Consider the following 24116-nt stretch of genomic DNA (forward strand, 5'->3'; position numbering starts at 1 on the left):
CCCTGTTTATCCACTGTATGGTTGTAAACACAGGGCCAAGCGAATTGAAACAATCTAGGAGACATTAGGTAGCATTGCTTTGGAATACAGCTTCTTTAATTTCTGTGAGGCAAGATAGCCTATATTGTTTGTAGTACAGTAACTTGGCGTCATTTATATCAGTACTTTTAATGGCAGGCCTAGATTTAGCCAGTTTGAATGAATGACTTGTATATAAATTTTGTATGGGTGAATGGCTTGGCATTTTTGTACGTTGAAAACGTGTTTTTAATGAGATGTCAGTATACCATCCCAAATCAGGATCAATAGCCACCTTGCTGTATGCCAGTATAATGTCCTAAGTTGGAATCAGTATTCACCTTTCTTGTATGTCAATATACTGCCATGAACCAGGAGCAATAAACATCCCATTGCGTACATGTATAATGCACAGTCATTATCCAACTGGCTCTGGCAAAATGAGGCCCACAGTATTGTACTGAAATATATTTATGTGCAGCCTTTTTTTAGCATTGTGTGGTGTGATGTGAAACTATAGTACTCAAAAACATGATTTAGTGTGAAATTGTGACAAATGACATTTAGTGAGCCACACCTCGGTATGCCTGTATTATGCCAAACAGCCAATTATTCAATAGTAGCTCAATCAAGAGTCCAAAGGTATTAGGATATATATAGATCCACCAGTTTGTTTCCCCTGTTTTACTCGCATTGTACTTCAGCCCTCCGCCAGCTAGAAGTCCGGTAGCCTCTTTGTCAATCCCCTTTGCTAACTGTCCCATTTGCACCAAATCAGTAATTTTTCTTTTTACTGCAGTAATACTCAATCCTAGTCCAAAATAGCAACAGAGGCTGCTGGTATTTGTTTTTTTCTTAAGATCGGTGACTGAGTCCCAAAAAAACCAGGTCACCTGAGTTAACTGTGTTCTCAACTGCTTCAACTGACCAATTTCTGTGCTAATCAAGTTCTAGGTACCAATAAAAGCCATCAGACTCTGCAGCTCTCCATGACCAGGAGTGACAGCCACTGGCTCAAAAACCTCCATCCTGACTTTCACTTTCAGTCCTGACTCTCCCCATATTAGATCAACTTAGATCAAATAGCTTTTACAAATATTTCAACTGGAAACTCAGTTGTATATTTAGTTATTTGACTGTGCCATTGGTGTGCCTATGAGAACCCCTGGTCCTAGATATATAGGACATAATTCAATAGTAATACATGCTGAGTAAGGTGCACAGTTCTTATTTCAAAGGCATTTTACGCAGTTCTAAGTAAACCACACAGATGTGTGTGCTACAACAGAGCTCACCTTTTCACCTTTTCCCCCTGTGTCACCTTTCATACCTGGTAATCCTGGCGGACCCTGAATGAGACAGGCACAGAGACAATTCAAACAGTCATTTAGGCTGTCACCATCCTCTCAGCACGGAGATACTGAGAGTGAAGCATACTATACCATGGGCCCTGGAGGTCCATTTGGGCCTTTGGAACCAGGGGGGCCTTGTTCACCCTGCAGTGGAATAAAAATAAACGTAGCCTCAGTGCAGAGAAAATCACACTGACATAATTTTACTGATACAACCACAGTGATACACAAGAAATATTGATAAAGCTACATTAACCAGTCACAGACACAGTGGCATAGTCACAGAGATTGTCTGACAGATAGAAAGACAGACATTACTCACCACAGGGCCTGGGACACCTCTGAGGCCTTCAGAGCCAGGCTTTCCTGGGGGTCCCTGAGGGCCCACTGGACCGGTCTTTCCTGGAGGACCTTCCACACCAGCCTCACCCTGAAAACACACACACTATCAGTATAATTCATCATAGGAATTGAGGATGTAGCTAAAAGCAAAGATGTGAAGAAGAGATGTGAGATGGTGATGATGATAATGATGATGATGGTGATGATAATGTCATACCTTCGCTCCTTTTTCACCTCTTCTTCCCTCAGGGCCAGCAGGACCAGGGCCACCCTGTGTGAGTGAGAGAGAGAGAGTGGAAAATAGACAGGTTACTTCATAGGATTTATAGGCTTTTTAGGGTACAGGCAGCAGAGTAACAGGGGGATGTGTTCTTACGTGTTTCCCAGTGGGGCCGGAGGGACCAGACTCGCCAGTCGGACCGGGAGAGCCCTGCCAAAGCAAGACAGTAAATACACAATCAGCCATCACACAGAAAATCACAAGATCCAAATCATGCAACCTCAAGTGAGCCTCAAGTGCACTTACAGGTTGACCAGGTTCACCATCCTCTCCCTTGTCACCTGGTAGGCCATCCATACCCTGAGGTGAAAGGAAGAACAGGAAGGGTACGCAACTTGTGATATGATGTCACTTCCTAAAACATGAAATCTCAGGAGCAACAGTTTTCCCTGCAGCCTCTACGAAAGATTAGCGGCTTGCACTTACAGGCATACCGATCTCTCCAGGAGGACCAGGATCACCAGGGAAACCACCTGGACCCTGAGAGAGAACAGAAAAACATTTTGGAAAGTGTAGTCTCTTTTTCTGTTAACCCCTTAGCACACATGTCAAATCTTGCCAATCCTTGCCCATTTAGGGGGTACCCTATTTAAAGCTGTATAACTCCAGATGTGTACACCACAGAGACACAGAGTACGAATGCAGATTAGTTTATATTCATGCCACAAATGCAATTGTCTAGACAAAAAATCTAAAATGAATTTGCACTTTTTTATTTTGCAATAAAATACTGAAAGATTGCATATATACAGCAGGTTAAACTATACATGTGCTGGATCAGAAACTTCTTGACCACAAGTTTATAAAATCTAAGGGTGGATATGTACAACTACTATAGATGTATGAAGCAAAAACTAAGCAGTGTACCCAGCGTCTCCAAATCTATCCAAAATGTCTAAATTATGCATTGCTGTAAATCACAACATTCACATATTTCACTACAAATCAACTATTTTGACTCAAGAAACTCACTGTTGCATCATTTTCAAGTGGGAATTACAAGCTTTCAGTCAGCACAGTGGTCTAAAATATCTATGGGGGTCCAGAAACATCCAAAATCTCTCCAAAATTGAATAAAATGCTTTTTGTCTATTATAAAGCATATAAATGAGCAACCTTATGAAGGTTTAAGATGAAACATTGCTATCAGATTAAAAAAAGAATGCAAGAATATTGTCACACAATGCGGTAAAGTACCTAAATGTGTAATAATTAACTCTTGTATGCATTTCTATACTCTGTACTCTCGTATGTTTTCTTGTATGGGGATGGATGACATGAAAACAATTTTCAACTGTCCACCACGTTTTGGCAATGTTCTAACTCTCACATCATCACTGTTGCATGCTTCACAAAAACTATTACATTACTAACTAACACTTACATTACAGTGTGAAATATCCACATTATATAATACCACTAACCTATTTAAAGACACTCAATTTCAAAATTGAGTGTCTTTAAACTGATTGAGCAGTAATACTTACATAGCAATGAAATCTTATCTATGTTAAGTAGATGGAGACAGAGACACAGTATATCAATGATACTGTTCTATTTGCTTCTGTTTTGCTCCAGAAAACGATGTCAGCTAGGTCTATCAGCAAACATATGACTTAACTATGCCCAGAAGTCCTCAATAATAATAGTATTTTCCAAGAAATTACGAAAAATCGTTCACCACGTTTCATTAGGTGCAGCGTCTTTTACTGTTACCACAGAGTGAATGCATAAGTGAATGCGATGATAAGAAAATCTTCGGTTACGCTGACCTATAAAACGGTATTCCAAAAGCAAAATTAGACATGTTATACATCGTTAAAAAGCTTGTACTCTCACCTACTGAATAAATTAATTATTAATCAAGCCAGACTGTACTACAAAGGGCTACAACGTCGTAAACAACACTTGTGGTATTACGCACAGCTATTTTGGAAGGTACCCAGGCATCACAAATGCGCGTATATTTCCCAAACGGATTGTCCAAGACAATATATGACCACTCAGACTCAAAAGGAACATATCTACGCGTAAAACCAACTGTAAGGTTGTATATTTATTCAATATTTAGTCCCAGATATTGACTGTAGAATGACATGGCATCATTTAATAAACTTTTTCTTGTTTATTTCGTTATTCAGTGAGCAGCGTTTTCACTGCTGTATTGGCATATCTTAGAGGTATTGTCGAGTTTATCTTGTTGCTATGGCGGAAGACAATATTATCCATTATGTCATGGGTGGGGGGCGTAGTTGTAAATGAAACTGCAGAGAGGGGGTGCATGTTAAATGAATGACCAGAGCGACAATGGTGGCACTGCGAAACTCCATATTTGGCATAGTTGTCGTGTATCGTCTACTAATGAAACTAAAACAATGCGTTTCTGTTTTTAACTCATACTTTGGTTGCAGTAGCACCGAATTTCTGAGTTCAGTAAGTGCCGACCACTAGAGGCTTTGTGCTAAGAGGTTAAGCATTTTAACCTGTGATTCTGAACCAATACTTACAGGGCTGCCTTTTGGACCATCGTCTCCAGGAGGACCTTTAGGGCCAGGAGGCCCTGCAGAACCAGGTGGACCAGCTTCTCCTTTTTCCCCCCTCTCACCCCGCAGGCCCTGCAGAACCCAATTATGCTCAACATTCTGGCATACATAAGACTTCCTCTGAAGATACAGTATCAATACAACACTGCAGCATACTTATTTTTTCACAGTCACAAGATTTGTTCTCTTCATACTGGTGTCTATTTTCACCGGCCTGATAGCTGTGACCTGACATCAAATATTGAGTTTTTCGGGTGCCGTGAGATGTTGCAAGGTGATGAGATTCAGTAAGATGGAGAGTTTGGTGAAAGAGGTGGAGAGGCTGATGAGAGGTGGAAAGATTGGTGATAGAGGTGAAGTTGGTAGGAGGTAGAGAGTTTGGTGACAGAGGTGAAGAGTTTGGTGAGAAAGGTGGAGGTTTCCTTACAACTGGACCAATTTCCCCTGGCAGACCAGGCTCTCCTGTCTCCCCAGCATCACCCTGAACAGAGAGTAGGGATGTTTCATATAAAATCATCAATAACAATAGTCAATCAAAATGCGATGCTTTTGAAACCCTTTGTCTCCAAACAGGTGTTACCTTCTCTCCCACAGGTCCGGGGTTCCCTACATTGCCTACTGACCCCTGGGGGCCATCTGCTCCTGAAGCGCCAGCTGGTCCTCTGGGACCTGGGGGGCCAGGAGGGCCCTGGGAGTGAGAAAGCAATCAGCTCCAGCACGATGATTAAGAAATATGAACCTACTCACTGTCCAAATCGGAGGCCTTACCAGTTGGCCAACATCTCCTGTCTCTCCCTTCTCTCCTATTGGTCCAGGCAATCCCTGCATTGATGAGAACCACAACAATAACTGTGATTAGCAGAGACAAACTAGTATTACTAAAACAATGCTTAGCACTATGCTAACACACATAGCTACTGACAGCTGAGTACTGCTGACAGAAACTGTATCGGTATCTGTTTGCTCAGTAACATTCAAATGTAAAACTACTTTCGGCAGCACGGCTTAGTTATTTACTTGCTATACCAGTTATTTAGTTATTTATTGTATATAAATATAGTACGTATAGTACTATATCAGACCTGGGTCAAATACAAATATGCATTTGTATTTAAAAATGTATGTTAATACATATATGAAGTATTTTCAAATATATATACACATGAAATACTTTGTATTTGATTTTTTAAATTTATTTTAATGGAAAATAAAATACTTTCCCAAATAGTATTTCAAAAATACATTCCTTTAAATAAATACTTTCCTGGGAAATTATATACTTTTTTCAAATAGTAGAGCCTTTAAAAAATACATTAAAATACAAATACAATTTTGAAATACCTTGAAATATTTCAGTGATAGACAACAAAAATGACCAAGCCAGCAATTTTAAATATCCCATGTGCTGCCTCTAACATACAGTAGCCTAAATGCCCGTAAATGTCTTTGCATGGGGGGATGGCAAACTCAGCCGATTTCCAATTTATTTTTACCCATGCAATCTTTTTAAAGTTAGTGTCCTTTTACTGTATTTCCACTTTTTTTTCTGTTGTCGGAACATTCAACAGCCGTGTGTACAGTTCCATCTTTTACATTTTGTAAGGTTAGACACTGATAAAATAGAATTCAGCTGTGCATATTCACTACCAATTAACAATGGAAATCGATATAATTGGACTGGGGCCATCAGCAGCCACCTGACACATTCTCATGAAAATACTGTCCTTTAATTAGACAAAATGCAGAATGCTTTTCAGAGCTGATAGGTTCCCACATATAGAGTGATTTTCAAGTCTTTCAACAGCTTGGTACAATTCCGAATGTTGTACAACTGGCCTTATGTTGTGAAAGTATTTTCAAATAATTCAATTAAACCAAGCACTTTGTATTAATGTTTTTCAAAGACATATTTGAAAGTAATCCGAATACATGCAAATTCTCCTTAAATGTATTTTAAAATGCATTTAGTAATTTAAATACTAGGTATATGTAAATGCTGTATTTCAAATAATTTCTAAAAAAGTATTTGAATGTAATTAAAATACATTAAATATGTAGTTGACCCAAGTGTGTACTATATAATTATTTATAGTTACGTTTTGAATTACACTGGAATAATTGAAGCAAATGCACAACTTGATGGTACTAAAATTAAGTAGACTGTTATAAACACACTGTTTCAATTTTGAGAAGGAAGGGGTGTGGCTTGCTAAACGCAATGTTTTGGTGTTAAATGCTAGAGGTGGGGCTGATAAACACACTGTTTCAGTGTTAAACAGTTGAGAGGTGGAGCTGATAACATGCTGTTTCAGTGTTAAACAGGAAGGGGCAGGGCTGACAGTGTAGTTTACCCTGAGGAACACACCCTCACCTTCAGCCTGGAGGTGTGGCAGTCTCACCCACCTGGGGGGCATGGTTCTCTCACCTGCAGGCCAAGTGGCCCAGGGGGGCCTGGGAATCCCCGGGGTCCTTCATCTCCTTTCTGCCCAAAGTGGCCCTGCGGCCCTCGAGGTCCTGGCTCACCATCTGCCCCCTGCACACCGGTATCGTGCACACCACTTACAGTGTCATATACTGAAGAAGATCATTGCTTTTCTTAAGGTTTCACACACAGACACACACACACAAACATCTGTTACCACATACTCAGACACACACACATAAGCACAAATTGTAAGAGTCACAATTCGCACCTTGGAGTTAGGTGTGTTTTGATCATATATCACATTTTACATACAGTAAAACAATATAAATCCATATAATCTAAGGTCCATATTTAAAACAATATAAATCCATATAATCTAAGGTTCACTACAGTCATAATTTTTCATCAAATATACTTTACCTTCTAGGTCAGCATATAGTATAAAATATTTTGTGATTGTGGAGGAAAAACACTGATCAGATACCCTGATCTGTGTGTACAGGAGGAAAAATTATTATAGTAATATAAACTACATCTCAGATGTATGAGGTAATGTAAATGCATTTTCCAGTGTAGATAATGAAGCAGGAAACAGAAGGACATACAGCAGGGCCGGGCTGTCCAATTAGGCCCTGGGGACCGGAAGGACCAGGTGGGCCCTACATACAGAGAGAGAGAGAAATAATTAAGCAAATTAAGCAAATTGAATTGAATTGAGAGAGCCAGGATGTTTACAGTACCTACATCTACACTCATAACCTAAGACATCACGGACAGACCTGAGACAGCGCATAGATAAAGCATAGAGAGACATGATAGAACACAGGCAGATGCAGAGCAGGTACATACGGAGCAAGCAGACCGGACCAGCACATATAAATACAGCACAGAAAGATCAGATAAAGCGCAGGAAGATACAACTGAGTAATATAGTACAGAGACATACAGCACAGAGACCTGACGCATCACAGAGAGATACAGCACAGAGAAAAATGCTACAGCACTTGGATAAATACTGCACAGTGAAACTTGATATAGTACTGGGAGACATAACACAGGTTATGTCACAGAATAGGGAACCCTGGCATCACTTTAAGAAATACAGCACACTGAGAGACACGTGATATAGCAAAAAGAGGGAGATATATTACTTTAAATGTCATCTCACTTGTTCTCCTTTGTCTCCTTTGCTTCCCTTTTGTCCAGGCTCACCTACTTCACCCTGAGAAAGAGAGGTGAGAGACAGAAAGAAAGAGAGTTGCTTTCAGCGTCTGAAAAAAAACTCAAAATTTTTACTCATTCCAAGCAAGCTAAACTACCTAACACAAATCAGAAGTCAAAAAATGTATTTTAAATTGTCAAATATATTTATATTTGCATTGGTCAGCTCTCCCATGTAAAACAGATTTTTGAACCAATCTCAATGCCATTGGTGGACTACAATCACCATGGGCTCTGCAGCAACTGATTTTGGTATAGCTACTGTGGAAAGATATGGGGAAGAGTGGTGGAGGGATGTTATGTGAAAGAAAGGTGGTTCCAGCAGGTGGAGTCATGGGTCCTCCCCAAGTGGCTAACAAGCCAAATGACACGCAGCTGAGGAAAATGAAGTAATCAACACACCCTATTTAAACACAAGGGTTTGGCTCCAGGGTGTGAGGCACTTTTGGGTAAAAGCGTGGTGATGGCGGCGGCGGCGGCGGCGGCGGCGGCGGCGGCGGCGGCATAGTATAGAGAGGGAACTTCTGAGTATAGATAGTCTCAAAAATGGAGATAGGCTTTTGTTTTCTTTTTCTTTATTTTTGAATTCAATAAAAGTATCAGTAAACTTACTGAATCATGAACCAACTTCAGTGATTCTGCCAGATTATTACACCTCTCCCTGACATGAGGTTGCCTTTCCCCAGATCCTGCTACACTATGTTATGCCATTGCTGTGATGTGGATACCCCTAAAAAATCTGCATTAAAAAATGTATGACTTTTTTGCACAAACATAACTCAATTTGAACAGATCTTGACACAAGACCCCTCATTCTATCGGTCATTGAGACATGCATACTTTTTATATTTTCATTACTGTAGACTTTATTGAATTTAAATACCTCAAAATCTGAAATTTGGATGACTATTTTCCCATAGCATTGGGAGACACAATGTTACCTTACAAAATCAGGCTAGCTTTCCCAAGCATGAATAATTCCATTGTTCTAAAGTTCTGAATGAACATGACAATGGGACACCGTTATGTCTAGCACTACAATAGCCGGCATGCAGGCAGCTGGGAGGCACATCGTCACTGAACAGTCATAGTCAGGCATACACTGTCTCTGTCTGAAGTGGCAACCAGGTAAATAACTATAATGTGTCGGATCCAATATAACTGAACTGCCTTTGCTATCTGTTAGCTAGATAGCAAACAACATCAAGGGTGACTAACGGTATGTTTTGAGTAGGATCGATCGTGGCAACTCTGATGTCTTGCTAGCTAGACTAATGTAAGGTTGCCAAGTCTAACCCTTTTGGACTGTGACACGCTTTCACCTTGAGACGCTCACACACTGCCCAAACTATTTTCATGCCAAAACACTGCAACAGCACCAGATACGAACAGGCGAACGTATTATGGTCAAAGTCTTTCAGGTATAGTAATGGTTAAACCAAGCGAACAACTTTGACTCTAAAAGAGAGCTGAGTATTCGAAAACCGGGTGTTTCATATGGGTATTTCCATGGAGCTGCATCTTAAATTACTCTCTGATTGGTGCGCAATGCTTATCTCCGCGGTGATTGGACAGTTGCTCAAGTTCACAGCTGGGAGCCCAGAAGGCGTTCAAGCAAGCCAGCCACACTCCAACTAACCTTGCATGAACCAAAGTAAGTGAAACTAGGACAGCTATCAATCATAGATTAATTAATTAACGGACCCAGGGTATTTGTTATAAACTAATTATATAATATTTGTTTTGAATAAATGCTGTGTAAGTTACAAGGTAAGTTTAAGCTAGCTTAAGCTATGTAAACAGCTATGTAGCTTATGTTAGCTGTCTAACGTTAAGTGCACGGCAGAGAGAAGAATGAAAGCAACGCTAAACAATGGCATTTGGTTTTTCTATGCAACTAGTTAGCTAGCTACTATGTAGCCTATGTTTTCAAGAAAGACTTATCAACTCTGCTATTCCAGATGAGTTTATTGAGATATTTTAAGAAGGCGAAAGAGAGAGAAGGAGATATGATAACAAAGGGAAACTAAGCCGGAGAAACAAGGGCAGGGCTAGGATGGGGTTCTTTGGTCTCCAGGAGCCATGGCATGCAGATATGAAAGAAAAATTATGATCTGTGATCTGTTTTTGTTCAAAAATTGTCGGAGAGCTGCAGCTCTCAAATGGTATCTAAAGGGATTCATTGTTTATTTATTTATTCTTTTTTTTAACTTTTACTTTTATTTCAAACATGTAATTAATTTGCAGCTCTGACGCTTAATTAGGGTGACATGGCCTACCTTACATCCATTTATACAGCATAACATTTATAAAAGCAACTCAATGCTACGTAAATGTATTTGCAGCCAATAGCTCTTCACCAGGCACAAAACATGCAATCTTCTGGACACCACTCCAGGTCCCTAACACTAGCTATGGTGGTCCCCAAAATGCAGGTCTATTGCCAGATTCCCCATACAATCCTATCTTTATTAAGTGTAGCCTACTGTGATTAATAATTACTTTCAGGCTCTTCCATTTGTGTTTACTTTGTTCTGTGGCTCGACTGAACTTGGCATTTTTAATTGTGTCTGCTGCAGCCTTAAACAAATTGCTATTTTGATGTTTTCTGCCATCCATGTATTGCACAGCATAATAATTAGAATACAGGAATTAAGACTTGTGTCTCATCGTCAGTCCTCAACATTTGTACAGTAAACTAGCTGGCTGACTTCAAGACACCCCCCCCCCCCCCCACCAGTCTGCAAAATCTCAGTCTAGTCAGCTGATAAAAGTTGGCAACCCTGGACTCATGTTAGCTAACCATCCTAATTTGATATGTCTGGCTGGCTAGCACTATCGTTTCAGATCATATTGCAAGCTAGCTAAATGTTAACCTTGTCACGCACATGCCACATCCTTGCAGATTTAGGTGGTACCTTATTTAAAGCTTTATAATTCCAGATGTGAACATAACAGAGACTTGAAAAATGGCTTAAATTAAGCAAGACATTTGTACCATTTACAGTACTAACTTAGATTTGTTTATATTTGTAATTTAGGAATAGTGCTACACATGCAATTGTCTAGGCAAAAAAGCCAACCTTTTTAGTTTACAATGAAATACTCAGAGATCCCATATATAAAACAGGTTAAACTATACATGTTCTGGATCAAAAACTCCTTGACCTCAAGTACATAAAATCCGAGGGTGGATATGCAGAACTACTAAAGATCTATGAAGCAAAATGTAAGCAGTGTACCCAGTGTCTCCAAATCTACCCAAGATGTCTAAATTATGCATTGCTGTAAATCACAATATAATCATGTATTTCACAAGAAATCAACTGTTTTGGATCACGGAACTCACTTTTGCATAATTTTCAAGTGGGAATTACAAGCTTTCCATCAGTACAGTGGCCTAAAATATCCAGGGGTTCTGAAACGTATCCAAAATCTCTCCAAATATGAATAAAATGCCTTTTGTCCATTATAACAGTGGTTCTCAAACTCGGTCCTGGGGGACCCCTGTGTATGCTGGTTTTCATACTAACCTCAACAGCAATCCCAGAGTTTTAATAAGCTGTTAATTTTTCTTAATTAGGTGCTTTTCATGTTTTAGAGCTGGGGTCCCCAGTCTTATCCAGAAAGGGCCAGTGTGGGTGCACACACCTGATCCTGATTCTACTAATCAAGGTGCTTAGCGATGACTCTAGTGATTGATTAGTAGAATTACATTACATTACATTACAGGCATTTAGCAGACGCTCTTATCCAGAGCGACTTACACAACTTTTACATAGCATTTTTACATTGTATCCATTTATACAGCTGGTTAAGTACCTTGCTCAAGGGTACAACGGCAGTGTCCTACCCGGGAATCGAACCTGCGACCTTTTGGTTACAAGCCCAGTTCCCTACCCACTGTGCTACACTCCGTCCTATACCTAATCAGGTGTGTGCACCCACACTGGCCCTTTCTGGAACCCCAGCTCTTTGTTGAAGCTTGTTGAAGCTTCACCACATCAAATCTGGTGAATGAAACACTGAGCTACCTACGAACACTTACAATACAATGCTTACGCTACACTGTAAAATATCCTCATTATAAAATATCACTAATCTATTTAAAGACACTCAATTAAAAAAATAATGTACAGTATATAACCAAAATATTTTGAGCAGTAATACTTACATATGGATGGTGAAATCTTATCTGCGTTCAATGGGCATTGTCCTCCTACAGAGAATCATGCTGCAGAAATCTTTCAGCTAGGTCTATCAGCAAACGTATGGCTTAGCTAGAAGTTATGCTCAGAAGTTTTCACTGCTGTATTGGCATATCTTAGGGCTATTTTTCGGTTTATCTTGTTTCTATGACGGAATGAACATTTTCAGTGGTGAAATAATATTTTTATGAACGCCCAGATAGACACTATTGCCCAATGTGTCATGCATGGGGGGTGTAGTTGCAGATGAGACCGCATGGAGTGGGTCAAAAAATTATACTGATTTAGAAATTAGAAATTAAATGCAGTTTTCCTAATTCCTTCAAAATAATTTATGGCATTTCAGTGTTTATGAAAAAAGAATGCTTTTCACCCATTTTTTACAATCTAAAAAATTCTGTGTAATTTACAAAACGGATTGCTAATGGCTAAGTGGTTAGTGACCCGTCACAGAATTACAATATGACACACAGGGCTATTGCCAGCTACTGCTCACAAGCGTAAGCCATCTGTTGTTACCCATAAGTGTAATAAATTATACTTCTTTTTCATTTTGTGCAATTGTATATATCGCTGTAAATATCTTTATTGTTACTGTTGCTGTTCTTGCTAGTAATTTCCTTAAGTTATTAGAGTACACAATTTAAATTTCTTTGATGCTAATGGTAGTTTCGACCAGCTTGAAAAGCCCTCAGGCTAGTTGTGACATAAATAACATTCCCAGCAGTAGAAAAAATAATTCTGTGCATCCAGTGCCTTTTATGAGAAAAATGTTTCTGGATAAAAAAACATCCAAGTTTTATTAGCCAGTTTAAATCACAGAGTGTGCTGTACATTATGTCACACTTCTGAGGCCCATTGAAAGACAAGAGGATAAAAGGAGGAGCTTATCTTTCACAATAACTACAGCATGGCACACTGCCTCTTGCAAAAAAAAATTAAAAACCCATTTTTAAAAAGAACTAGAATTGGACATGGAAACCAATTATAGTATTTGATTGAGTATTTGAGTGCTTGACAGTCCCATGCTCACAATAAATATTTACACAAATGAAACTCTCATGGTTCAGGGAAGTGGAGCCAGCCTTAATGCCTATGAAAATGTATTTTCTCCGCTGAAATAATATGCAGATAAGGAGAAAGAGATTACAGCTGCAGAGGGTGAGGACGGTGACTCTGAACACGCTGCACCCACCCCTCATGCCAGTCTATCTGAATCTGCCCCTTCAATACACTGATCGCAGGGTCATGCCCTATGTTTAAGAGTTTTGCTCTGCTTGAGTATACTGAACTTAGAGAAACAGCTCCAGCGTAGTTCTCTCAGGAAATAAGGGACCTCAGGAAAATTAGGCTTTAAAAGCCTAGCTCACAACAGTGATAGAGGACATGATGCAAATAGAGATTTCAGAAAAGTAGTGTATTCAGAAGGGAGAAAATAGGGAGTGAGGTGATCCAGCTCAGCTCAGAACTCCAGTTCAGCCCACTGCAAGCCTCCCACCCACAGCCAACACCCTGCCTACTGCCGGTGTCATGAAAAATAAGTCGTCCTCCCCACCCCCCAGAGTGTAGAAGAAATATCGACAAACTTCACTGTGTCGTCACCCATTGACTCTTTATGGGCTTGGTGAAAAGTGTTTTGAAGCCCAGTGTTTTGGAGCCAGAGACTGCAAAGGGAGGGAAAAGGGGGACCCTTATGTAGGCGTGAAGTCCGATCGTTCAGTAAGTCAGTAGATTCAGTGACTCGGCAGTGATGCAAACTGTCCCTGATTCATCCACAAAATATTACAGTCCAAATAACACAATAATTTAACAAATCGGCACATGGGGAGACATTAGATGAAGAAAAAACACCTATTGTGACTACATTTTCTTTTAGGAAAAAATGTTTGACTTTGTGTTTTGACTTTGTATATTGCCATTGACTTACATTGAGATGGCTGGCTGAACCATTTATGCTGGAGCCAATCACGCTAGCGCTAGTGAGCAACATCTCTCAACGAGACCAGAAAATGAGCTTCAAAAACACAGCCCAGGTTTGGGTGCTTGGTTCACCTGTCATTACCAGAATGGTTGATCTTCAAAATTTGCGTCAGTATGTTTCCAGTTCAAGTGTCATTTGTACGTATCGATCGCTTTATTGGATACAAGGCTAACCATGCGTAACTATGTACTTATTCACGTAGGATCTGTGCTGGACATTATTACACATTACTAGCATGCTGGTTAGCTACTTTCATATTTATTAGAGCTACAGCAAGGCTACTAAGCACAGTCCTGTGCTACTATATGAAATGGACCAAATTTAACATAGCTTTATCATCTCAAAGTTTGTAATTAACTAGTTACAGAGCGGGCGGCACGGTGGTGTAGTGGACACTGTCACCTCACAGCTAGAAGGTTGTCTGTTCGAATCTCAGCTTGAGGCCTTTCTGTGTGGAGTTTGCCCCCTGTGTCCACATGGGATTCCTGCCCAAGTTTAACATGACTTTATCATCTGGCAAGTTTGCAGCTAGCCAACTATGAAGGTAGCGAACAAGGCTCTGCAGCTGGCTTTATCGGCTAGCTGCTAACTTGCCAGATGATAATGCCAGCTACACAATCTTGTTAGCTATATCGTTCACAGCTAAAAAAGCTACATACGAGGCAACCAAGTTAACTAACAAACTAATAACTAGTACGTACTCATGCACAAACAGCGTTCCATGTTGTCGTATCCATATAAGGGGTCGATACGTTCAAATGACACCTGAACTGGAAACAGACTGATGCTGTTTTTGCAGATCGACCTTTCTGGTAATTACCAGAAGACTGATTGATAGCTAGGTCAATATTTTCAATATTTCCGCTGGATAATAGATACATCCCACCTTATAACTTCAAAGCCCCAGCTCATTGGTGAATGGTTTAAATGGCTACAATCATGATAACGGCGATGAGCGTGCGATAAAGTTTAAATGTGGCATTAAGAAATAAAAGTAACCTGAATTTAATAAATGTGGAATTATGAAATAAAAGTCCCCTGAAATAAATAAAAGTAGTCCTTTGAAAAATGTCATTTTGAAATAAAAACCTATTTATTTATTTATTGAACTATATTGACTAATTTATACACTTCTGGGCAAAAAAAATGGACCAAGACCAAAATGGCAAAATATTAAGCTTTTAATGGTCTTAACAGCAAATCATTGGTCAGAAAATGAGCAAGAATTAAACAAATGCACTCCTGAGACCTCCTGTACCACCATTTGCTCTTTTACTTTTGCTGCAGTGAACTGTTTGGGGAAAAGCTAGAATCAGGGAAATTCACATGTAGTCTTCTTGTACGCAAAGGTAAAATGATAATGATTAAAATGTTTGATGTAAAATTCAAACTAACACATGTCTGGGTGTACAAAACTTTCCAGAAATATCTTCTGGGATGTTTTTTTTTCTTAAAAGATCAGTCATTTGGTTATCTGCCACATCTGATGCAGCCCATCAAGGGCCTGATAACAAGCTCATAAATGGAACCAGGATTGATAGAGCAGGGAGAGATCTACATTATGCAGTGTTGTGAGCCCCATGGTAAAGGAGCGAGAAAATCTGCTCCAAAAAAAGGAAAATATCCTGCAGGGGTTGCTGTCAGAAACTGCATAGCTGGTCTTCATCAGGACAACTGTAGCTATTCTGAAATTTACAAGACCCTAAAGCAGAGGAAATCCCTATTTCTCTATCAGCAATTAAGAGAATAGGTAAACGCTTTGAAACAACAGGTAATGTTGCCAGAAAGAAAGGATCTGGAAGGCCCAAAGCCTCATCATGCAGGGATGACCACCTGCTGAAATTTACAGTTCTCAAAGACAGGAAAAGAAGCCTACAGAAATTGTCAGCAGAATTCAAGACCTCAGAAAACAACACTCTTTCGAGAAGAACAATAAACAGAAGGCTATCTAATACAGGTTTTGTGACTAGAAGATTTGTTAAAAAGCCATTGCTGTCTCAGAAAAACATCAAAGACTGAATTAAGTTTTTGGCAGAATATGGAAAGTTTGATTCAGAGTGGTTCAGCAGAGTTGTGTGGAGTGATGAATCATGATTTGAGTTGCATGGTGATGCTCCAAAGAGGTGTCTTCGAAGATCTGGTGAGAAATACAATAGCGAATGCATCTCTATCACAGTTAAGCATGGAGGAAGAGGTGTCATGGTGCGGGGAGCCTTTTCAGCTGCTGGTACTGGTGAGCTGCTTCACAATATTGCAGAAAGGCTTGCTTCCCACAATTGAAAAGTTGTTTTCTAAAGATCAGATGTTATTTTTCAACAAGACAATGCTCCTGCCCACACTGCAAAGACCACCAAAAAGTAGCTTGAAAACCAATCCATCAGGCTCATGTTTTGGCCTGGTCAGAGTCCATATTTGAAACCTATAGAGTATATTTGGTCTCACATTAAAAACAAACTGACCGGGAAAATTTTTTCAACTACTCATCAACTGTTTGAAGCCATCAACATTGAATGACACAACATTGACTCTTCTTTCTGTAAAAAGCTGTCCGCAAGTTTACCCACAAGGCTTAAACATTTAAAGAAATCATAGGAAAAAGCTATCCTATACTAAGTTACTTTATCTATTTGTTTAATTCTTGATAATTTCCTGACCAATGATTTGTTGTTAAGACCATTAAAAGCTTAATATTTTGCCATTTTTGGCTTGGCCCATTTTTATTGCCCAGGAGAGTATATTTATATTTACATTTATTTATATATTTATGTATTTATTGCCTCATTTATTTATTTCAGGATTTATTTCATAGCCATATTTATTTATTTATGTATGTATTTATTTATTTATGATCCTCCTAGACCTTTCTGCTGCTTTCGACACAGTCGACCACCCCATTCTCCTGTCCTCCCTGGCAGCTATGGGGATCTGTGGCACAGCACCAGACTGGAGTCCTACCTCTCCGGTCACTCCTTCCAAGTCGCCTGGACCGGTGCAGTATCGGCACCTCGCCCCCTTGCCGCAGGAGTTCCCCAGGGCTCAGTCCTGGGTCCCCTCCTGTTCTCCCTGTACACCCAATCTCTTGGTCCTGTAATCTCTGCCCATGGTTTGTCTTATCACTGTTATGCCGATGACACCCAACTCTTTCTCTCCTTCCCCCCCTCTGACACACAGGTCTCTGCTCGCATCTCTGCTTGCCTGAGGGACATCCAGAGCTGGATGGATAACCAACATCTTAAGCTGAACAGAGGTAAGACAGAGATGATCTTCATTCCTGTTCCATCCTCTAACCTCCTTGACTTTTCTATTTCCCTATGGGACACCGTGGTGTCATCATCACCCACTGCCAAAAATCTCGGAGTGGTGATGGACAACAGACTGTCCCTCTCCCAGAACATTGCGGCGGTGAGTCGAACGTGCAGGTTCTTCCTGTACAACATCCGGAGAATCTGTCCCTTCCTCACCACCTACGCAACCCAGCTCCTGGTTCAAGCGATGGTCCTGTTCCGCCTGGACTACTGCAACTCGCTGCTGGCTGGTCTGCCAGCATCCGCCATCAGACCCCTGCAGCTCATCCAGAATGCTGCAGCTCGTCTGGTCTACAACTTCCCCAGACATTCCCATGTCACCCCCCTGCTCTCTGACCTCCACTGGCTGCCTGTTATGGCTCGCATCAAATTTAAGACTTTGGTGCTTGAATACCAGGCAGCTAAGGGGTCAGCACCAGGATACATCCAGAGGATCCTCAGACCCTACACACCAGCCAGACCTCTCCGTTCTGCCACCTCTGGACGCTTGGCACCTCCCCCTCTTCGTGTCTGTACTTCCCATTCGCGTCTGCTGTCTGTCCTGGCCCCTCGCTGGTGGAATGACCTTCCCGTGGCGGTCAGAACAGTAGAGAATTTGACTACCTTCAAGCTCAGGCTAAAGACTCATCTCTTCAGGCTGCACCTCTCCCCACCCCTCCCTAGCCTCTAGTTTAGCTCAATGTACCTAGTTAGGCTAAATGCGATCTCGTTAGTTTTGTATTTGGCAGGATTGTTTTGTTTGATTCTGATTAGGCAAATGTGAGTTCAGTGCTAGTTTTGTACTTGGCAGGATTGTTTTGTTTATTTGCTGAACAGGTTACCCTACAGGGTTGGAGTCCTGATCTATGTGGTCACTTCTGGCACTACGATCTTTACTTCACTCTAGTGTGTTTTTCTGCACCTCTGCACCTTGAACTGATGCACTTGTTGTACGTCGCTCTGGATAAGAGCGTCTGCTAAATGCCTGTAATGTAATGTAATGTAATGTAATTTAATCTATTTATTTATTTATTTATTTATTTATTTATTTATTTATTTATCTATTTAATATTGACTTAAATGGCATTCCATACATAGGACCCTGGGAACATAGGACCTGGGAACACAGGACCCTGAGAATATAGGACCTTGGGCACTTAGGACCCTGGGAACATAGATACACTCCCGCGAGATTTTAGGGGGCCAAGTTGAGGACATGATTTGTGATGAGCAGCGAAACGGACCTGGATGTAAAAATACGAAGTAACCCTTTAAGAAACGGTTGTGGATTATAGCTATCCTTGTGTGAATTTGTACAGTCTCATGAGCATGTACCATTTAGCACTTTCTATATACAGTATGTAAAACAATAGTTGTGACAAAGGGTGTGGTGGCATAAGTATAAAAGAGGCTTGCACCATCAGAAAAACAACAGAAATGTCCCCAGTGTATGTACTTACTGATTTGACGGCCATCCAATGAGCCTTCATTGAAAAAGTTATCAGCAAGCTTGTAGAATTTGAGCTTATTATTTCCATTATTTTGTGGAGATGGACTTTTAGTGTTTCTAAGGTTCATAAGGCATTTACGTACGCTTAGCTGTTGGTAGGACTCCTCTTCACTGTTTTGCTTAGCTAGATTACTGACCTTATGTGAGAACTGGAAGTAGTACAACCGGAACACTTGACAGTGGAGAATAGCAGCACATGTATACGTCCCAGCAATCTTTGCACATTAGTAAATAACAGTAGTACGAGAGAAATGAGGAGAAATGATTAAATTGCGTAGTTGAAACAATATGTTTTTAGCAGAATGGTCATGCAGGTGAAATCAGACATGATCACAGACTATAGTGCAAAGAAAATAAAGTGACCATGAGCAAGACGAGTTTCCTTATTGAACGGTATATAAAACAGACGGTCTTACTATTTATTTGTGTAAATAGTTGTTGAAGTACTGTTGTATAAATGTATTTTCTCGAGTTCAGTTCTAGTAGTTCTAATTATGAATGAGTCATGTTTTTAAATATAATGTTTTAATGTGGTGTTGCAGACAGTTCATACATACAATTACTATGTGGGTAGATAGAGAACAGAATGTAGAACATAACATGAATGTAGAAACGTGGCGTTTGTTGATACGAACATTTTCTACAGTAGCCAAGTGAAGAAATATGGTTAGTAGAAACACCACAGTGGTTAGCTGGTGTAACTTTTTAAGAAAATCAATACATTTACCGTCATGAAATGCATATGGCTGGCCATGAGTGACTTTTGGGAAACATGTGCATTGAAGATTCTGTTATTTTGATAAGTGCAAAAGCAATAGACAATTATTAGTTAGCAAATATAAGTGTAAGAAAATGTTAGTTTAAGATATGAAAAGATCTGTCTGTGAGCGAGACAGGATTGGATCGTCCGACCTTGCGCCACCGTCAATTAGCAGTGGAAAGGTGTGAATTTTCTTGGTGAAATGGTTCCGTGGTTTTAAAGCAGACCAGTAAGTACAGCTGAGCTCCGGTTGTATCCATATGGCCTGGCGATATTGTAGGTGGTTAACTGAATGTGTAGATGGTATGTCAAAATGCAGTCTATACGTTCGGTGAACGCTGGGTAGATGTGGTGCAAAAGCAATAATTGAGAAGTAATAGAGAATTATTAGTGAGCAAATGAGCACATTTTAAAAAATTGCTTCAGGTGGGATTTGAACCTGTGACTCAACAATCCATAGGCTGTGACTACCACTTAGCCGCGAACTGACCAGCGGTAGAGACTGGCAATTTCTTGAGGAAAAAGATATAAGACCGTTTTGTGTATGTATGTGACATTTTGATTGGCTGGTGAAGGTGAAGGATTGGCTGGTGTATGTAAAATGACCAATGGGGAGACATATTCTTTGTGAGCTAGGAGTATTTCTGGCAGGAAGAAGAAGAAGAAAACACAAAATCCCCCCCCCCCCCCCGAAATAAAAAATAAAAAGAAACCAAAACTTCAAGAAAAAGGGTTTAACACAGATTGCAGGAACAAGAAAAGAACTTTATCAAATGAAAAACATCATCAACCAAACCACCAAGATTTACGTCTGAAATATTTTGTGCAACTCTTAAAAATTACAAACTTTGAAAGAGAAAAAAGCACACGAACAAAACACAAAATGAAATAGAAGAATCGAATGATAAAAATCAGTTCTTGGAAATGTGGATTAAACTGAGCGGAACAAAACCAGAAAAAAATATTTTGAAAATATGTACAATGAAACCAAACAAAACTAAAATTCAACCAAAAATTAATTTAAAAATTCTAGAATCTGCTATTAAAAATAACCAAAACCCACTAGTGCAATCACACGCAAGAGTTCAAAACTACAATCTCTAAAAATAGAAAAGATTGTGGGCCTGGCAACATCAGGACTGAGATGCTTAAAAACAGCACCCCTGAACTGGAAAAGGGCTGTGATTAAACCTATGGCTTGCATCTTGCAGGTTGGCTCATTGTCGCTGACCATGAAAGATGCAGGGCAAACAGACTGGCGGTACTACTAGAAGATACAGCTTTATTAAATGCAATGAGGACCATACCATGCCTGGCCTCTACGGCACACTAACCTTTTCATACATGAACTAGATTAGTAAAACAACAAATTGGACAAACAGAGCCGTCACGTTACCGATAACAAAGAAAATAAGAGAGCATGGAATAGTTTGATTTACCAACGACCAACTTCTGAACTTCTCTCTTACTTTGGCCGAGAGAATCGGCACAGGCGCCCTAGCCTGGCTCCCTTATATGTTCTTAAAGTAACAGTACACCCGTTACACTGTGTAGGCAGTAACCTGGGGAAGATATTCAGCAGTATACTTAACAGCAGAATAATGACATTCTTTAACAAGCACAGTGTCCTGAGTGAGTGTCAAATTGTTTTTTTTGTCAAAATCATCACACTGCTGATCATACTTACACCCTACACACGCTGATAAATAAACATGTCCACCAAACCAAAAATGGAAAATCTTTGCCTGCTTCATTAATGTTAATAGAGCATTTGATTACATTTGGCATGAAGGATTATATTACAAACTTCTTAAAAGCAGTGTAGGGGTAAAATGCATGTAATGAAATTACGTAATGAAATACCTGGGCATTGACAGTCAATTTAAAGAAGATTAAAATAATGCTCTTCTAAAAAAATAGGCCAGATGTCAGGAAAATAGGTACCACTTTATTTACCTTTAATTATACCTACCTCGGTCTGACAATCAGTGCTTGTAGAGCACTTTATGAAATTAAGAGAACATTTTACAAAAATAATATACCAATCACAATCTGGTCCAAACTCTCTGGCAGTATTATTACAGACCATAGCACTACAGCTGAGGCCAACAGTTTACATACATGAAGGCTAAAGACATTCAAACTCAATTTTTCATAACTCCTCTCATTTCATGTTACCATGCATTTCCTGTGTTAAGTCAATTAGGGTATCTACTTTATTTCCATAAGAGGTAATTTCAAAATAATAGCTAAGAGACAGATTTATTTAAGCTTTTACTATGTACTATATCAGATTTTCAGTTGGTCAAAAGTTTACATACACTTTGTTAGTATTTGGTGGCATTGCCTTTTAATTGCTTAACTCGAATCAAAGCTTGGGGTAGCCTTCCACAAGCTTCTCACAATATTTTGCAGGAATGTTTGCCCATTCCTCCTGACAGAAGTGGTGTAACTCAGTCAGGTATGTGGGCCTCCTTGCTTGGACATGCTTTTTCAGTTCAGTCCACAAATATTCTGTGGGATTCAGGTCAGGGCTTTGTGATGGCCACTCCAATACTTTCACTTTGTTGTCTTTAAGCCATTTTGTTACAACTTTGAAGGTATGCTTAGGATCATTGTCCTGCTGGAAGACCCAGTTGCGACCTAGTTTTAACTTTCTAGCTGATGTCTTGAAGTGCTGCTTCAGTATTTCTAGATAATCCTCCTTCCTCATCTACTTTCTGAAGTGCACCTGTCCCTTTTCCAGCAAAACACCCCCACACCATGATGTTGCCACCCCAATGCTTCACAGTTGGGATCGTGTTTCCTCGGATTAAAAGCCTCATATCTCTATTCATCATAATTACAAAAAACACCCATTTGTAAAACTAAAATACTTTATACCACACTGTAGATAAGACCTTGGTAAAGATATACATGTAAGAATCTTGTTGTTCAAACAAGTTTTCCCAGTGACTTGGCCACCAGAAATAATACACTAGCAGCGTGTTATAGCTGGCTATGGAATACTATTCCATCTGCAGGGGATTCGGATTCCAGAGGGTTGCGCATGTCTCATTTCCACCGAAATGACAAAAAACACCCATTCGTAAAACTCAAATGCTTTATACCACAATGTAGATAAGACCTTAACGATATTAAAACATCATGGTTCAATCAAGGTTTAGCTGTCTAGTCACGCCAGAAAACATGTTATAGGGCCTCTTCATCGGCATAATTTGGACGAATCGGAATTGAACAGTCAGGATGATGTCAAGACAGGGATTGGCTACAATTTGAATAACATTTCATTTCAGCAAAACAAAATCCCGAATAACATAGCGAGTGCCGTTTTTTTTGGTGCCACATCGCTTCTGAAATGGCTGTAGAAGTCCCTCAGGACACTGGCAGCTGTAATGTTTTTAGGACACCAAAATATATGAAAGTATGAATAAACAATAGCTGATTAACTTATAATTAATTTCTCAGTGAGTTTTTCTTGTAACTAGAAATACTGCCTTGCCTCTGCCAACCAGTAGCCAGGTTGGATATAAAATGTCATCACTTCATCATTTTATCCTATTAGACATTTGTGTGAAACTTTGTCATACTTAGCATATGAATTCTTGAGTTATGGCCAAAAACGTGTTTTGCAAGATCACAGTGACCTTGACCTTCGACCACCAAAATCTAATCAGTTCATCCTTGAGTCCAAGTAGACGTTTGTGCCAAATTTGAAGAAATTCCCTCAAGGTGTTCCTGAGATATCAATCAGGACGGACGGGTGGATGGAAGGACGGACGGACTGACGGACAACCCGAAAACATAATGCCTCCAGCCACAGCTGTGCCGTGGCGAAGACATAATAAAATGTGTAATAATGCCTTCAGTGCGTTTAGATTTTTTATATTGACCAACTGATTTTGGTGCAGTGTTAAGTGCATACACAAATTCTCGTAAACAAGGCCAAATTAGCATAATAATTTCTGACTTTCTAAAGAAAAAAAGTGCCATCGCTGAACACCCTATCTGCCTTTTCAAGGCTGCGTGCATGTGTGTGTGCCAGCGTGTGTGTGTGTGCGTGTCCATGCGTCAATCATAGCATTTGTGAATGTTTGCATACGTGTGTCTATCAGTGTGTGTGTTTGCTCGTGCTTGTCAGTATGTGTCAGTATATGTGTATTTAATTGTGCGCATATATTTACATGTTTCT

General features: G+C 39.9%; 1 protein-coding gene across 1 annotated transcript in view; it reads right to left on the reverse strand.

Annotated features, from left to right (window-relative positions):
• Positions 1 to 24116, reverse strand: part of LOC135233731 (collagen alpha-1(V) chain-like) — a 133501-nt gene that overhangs the window by 18101 nt on the left and 91284 nt on the right. Inside the window, exons 44-57 of the mRNA XM_064297531.1 lie at positions 8129 to 8182; positions 7566 to 7619; positions 6961 to 7068; positions 5304 to 5357; positions 5116 to 5223; positions 4963 to 5016; positions 4500 to 4607; positions 2419 to 2472; positions 2239 to 2292; positions 2089 to 2142; positions 1930 to 1983; positions 1693 to 1800; positions 1461 to 1514; positions 1314 to 1367 (exon numbers count right to left, since the gene is read on the reverse strand). Of these exons, the coding sequence (XP_064153601.1) occupies positions 1314 to 1367; positions 1461 to 1514; positions 1693 to 1800; positions 1930 to 1983; positions 2089 to 2142; positions 2239 to 2292; positions 2419 to 2472; positions 4500 to 4607; positions 4963 to 5016; positions 5116 to 5223; positions 5304 to 5357; positions 6961 to 7068; positions 7566 to 7619; positions 8129 to 8182 (972 nt within the window). The remainder of the gene's footprint in view (positions 1 to 1313; positions 1368 to 1460; positions 1515 to 1692; positions 1801 to 1929; positions 1984 to 2088; positions 2143 to 2238; positions 2293 to 2418; positions 2473 to 4499; positions 4608 to 4962; positions 5017 to 5115; positions 5224 to 5303; positions 5358 to 6960; positions 7069 to 7565; positions 7620 to 8128; positions 8183 to 24116) is intronic.

This window comes from Anguilla rostrata, chromosome 10 (assembly GCF_018555375.3).
Source record: "Anguilla rostrata isolate EN2019 chromosome 10, ASM1855537v3, whole genome shotgun sequence".
Taxonomy (NCBI): Eukaryota; Metazoa; Chordata; class Actinopteri; order Anguilliformes; family Anguillidae; genus Anguilla; species Anguilla rostrata.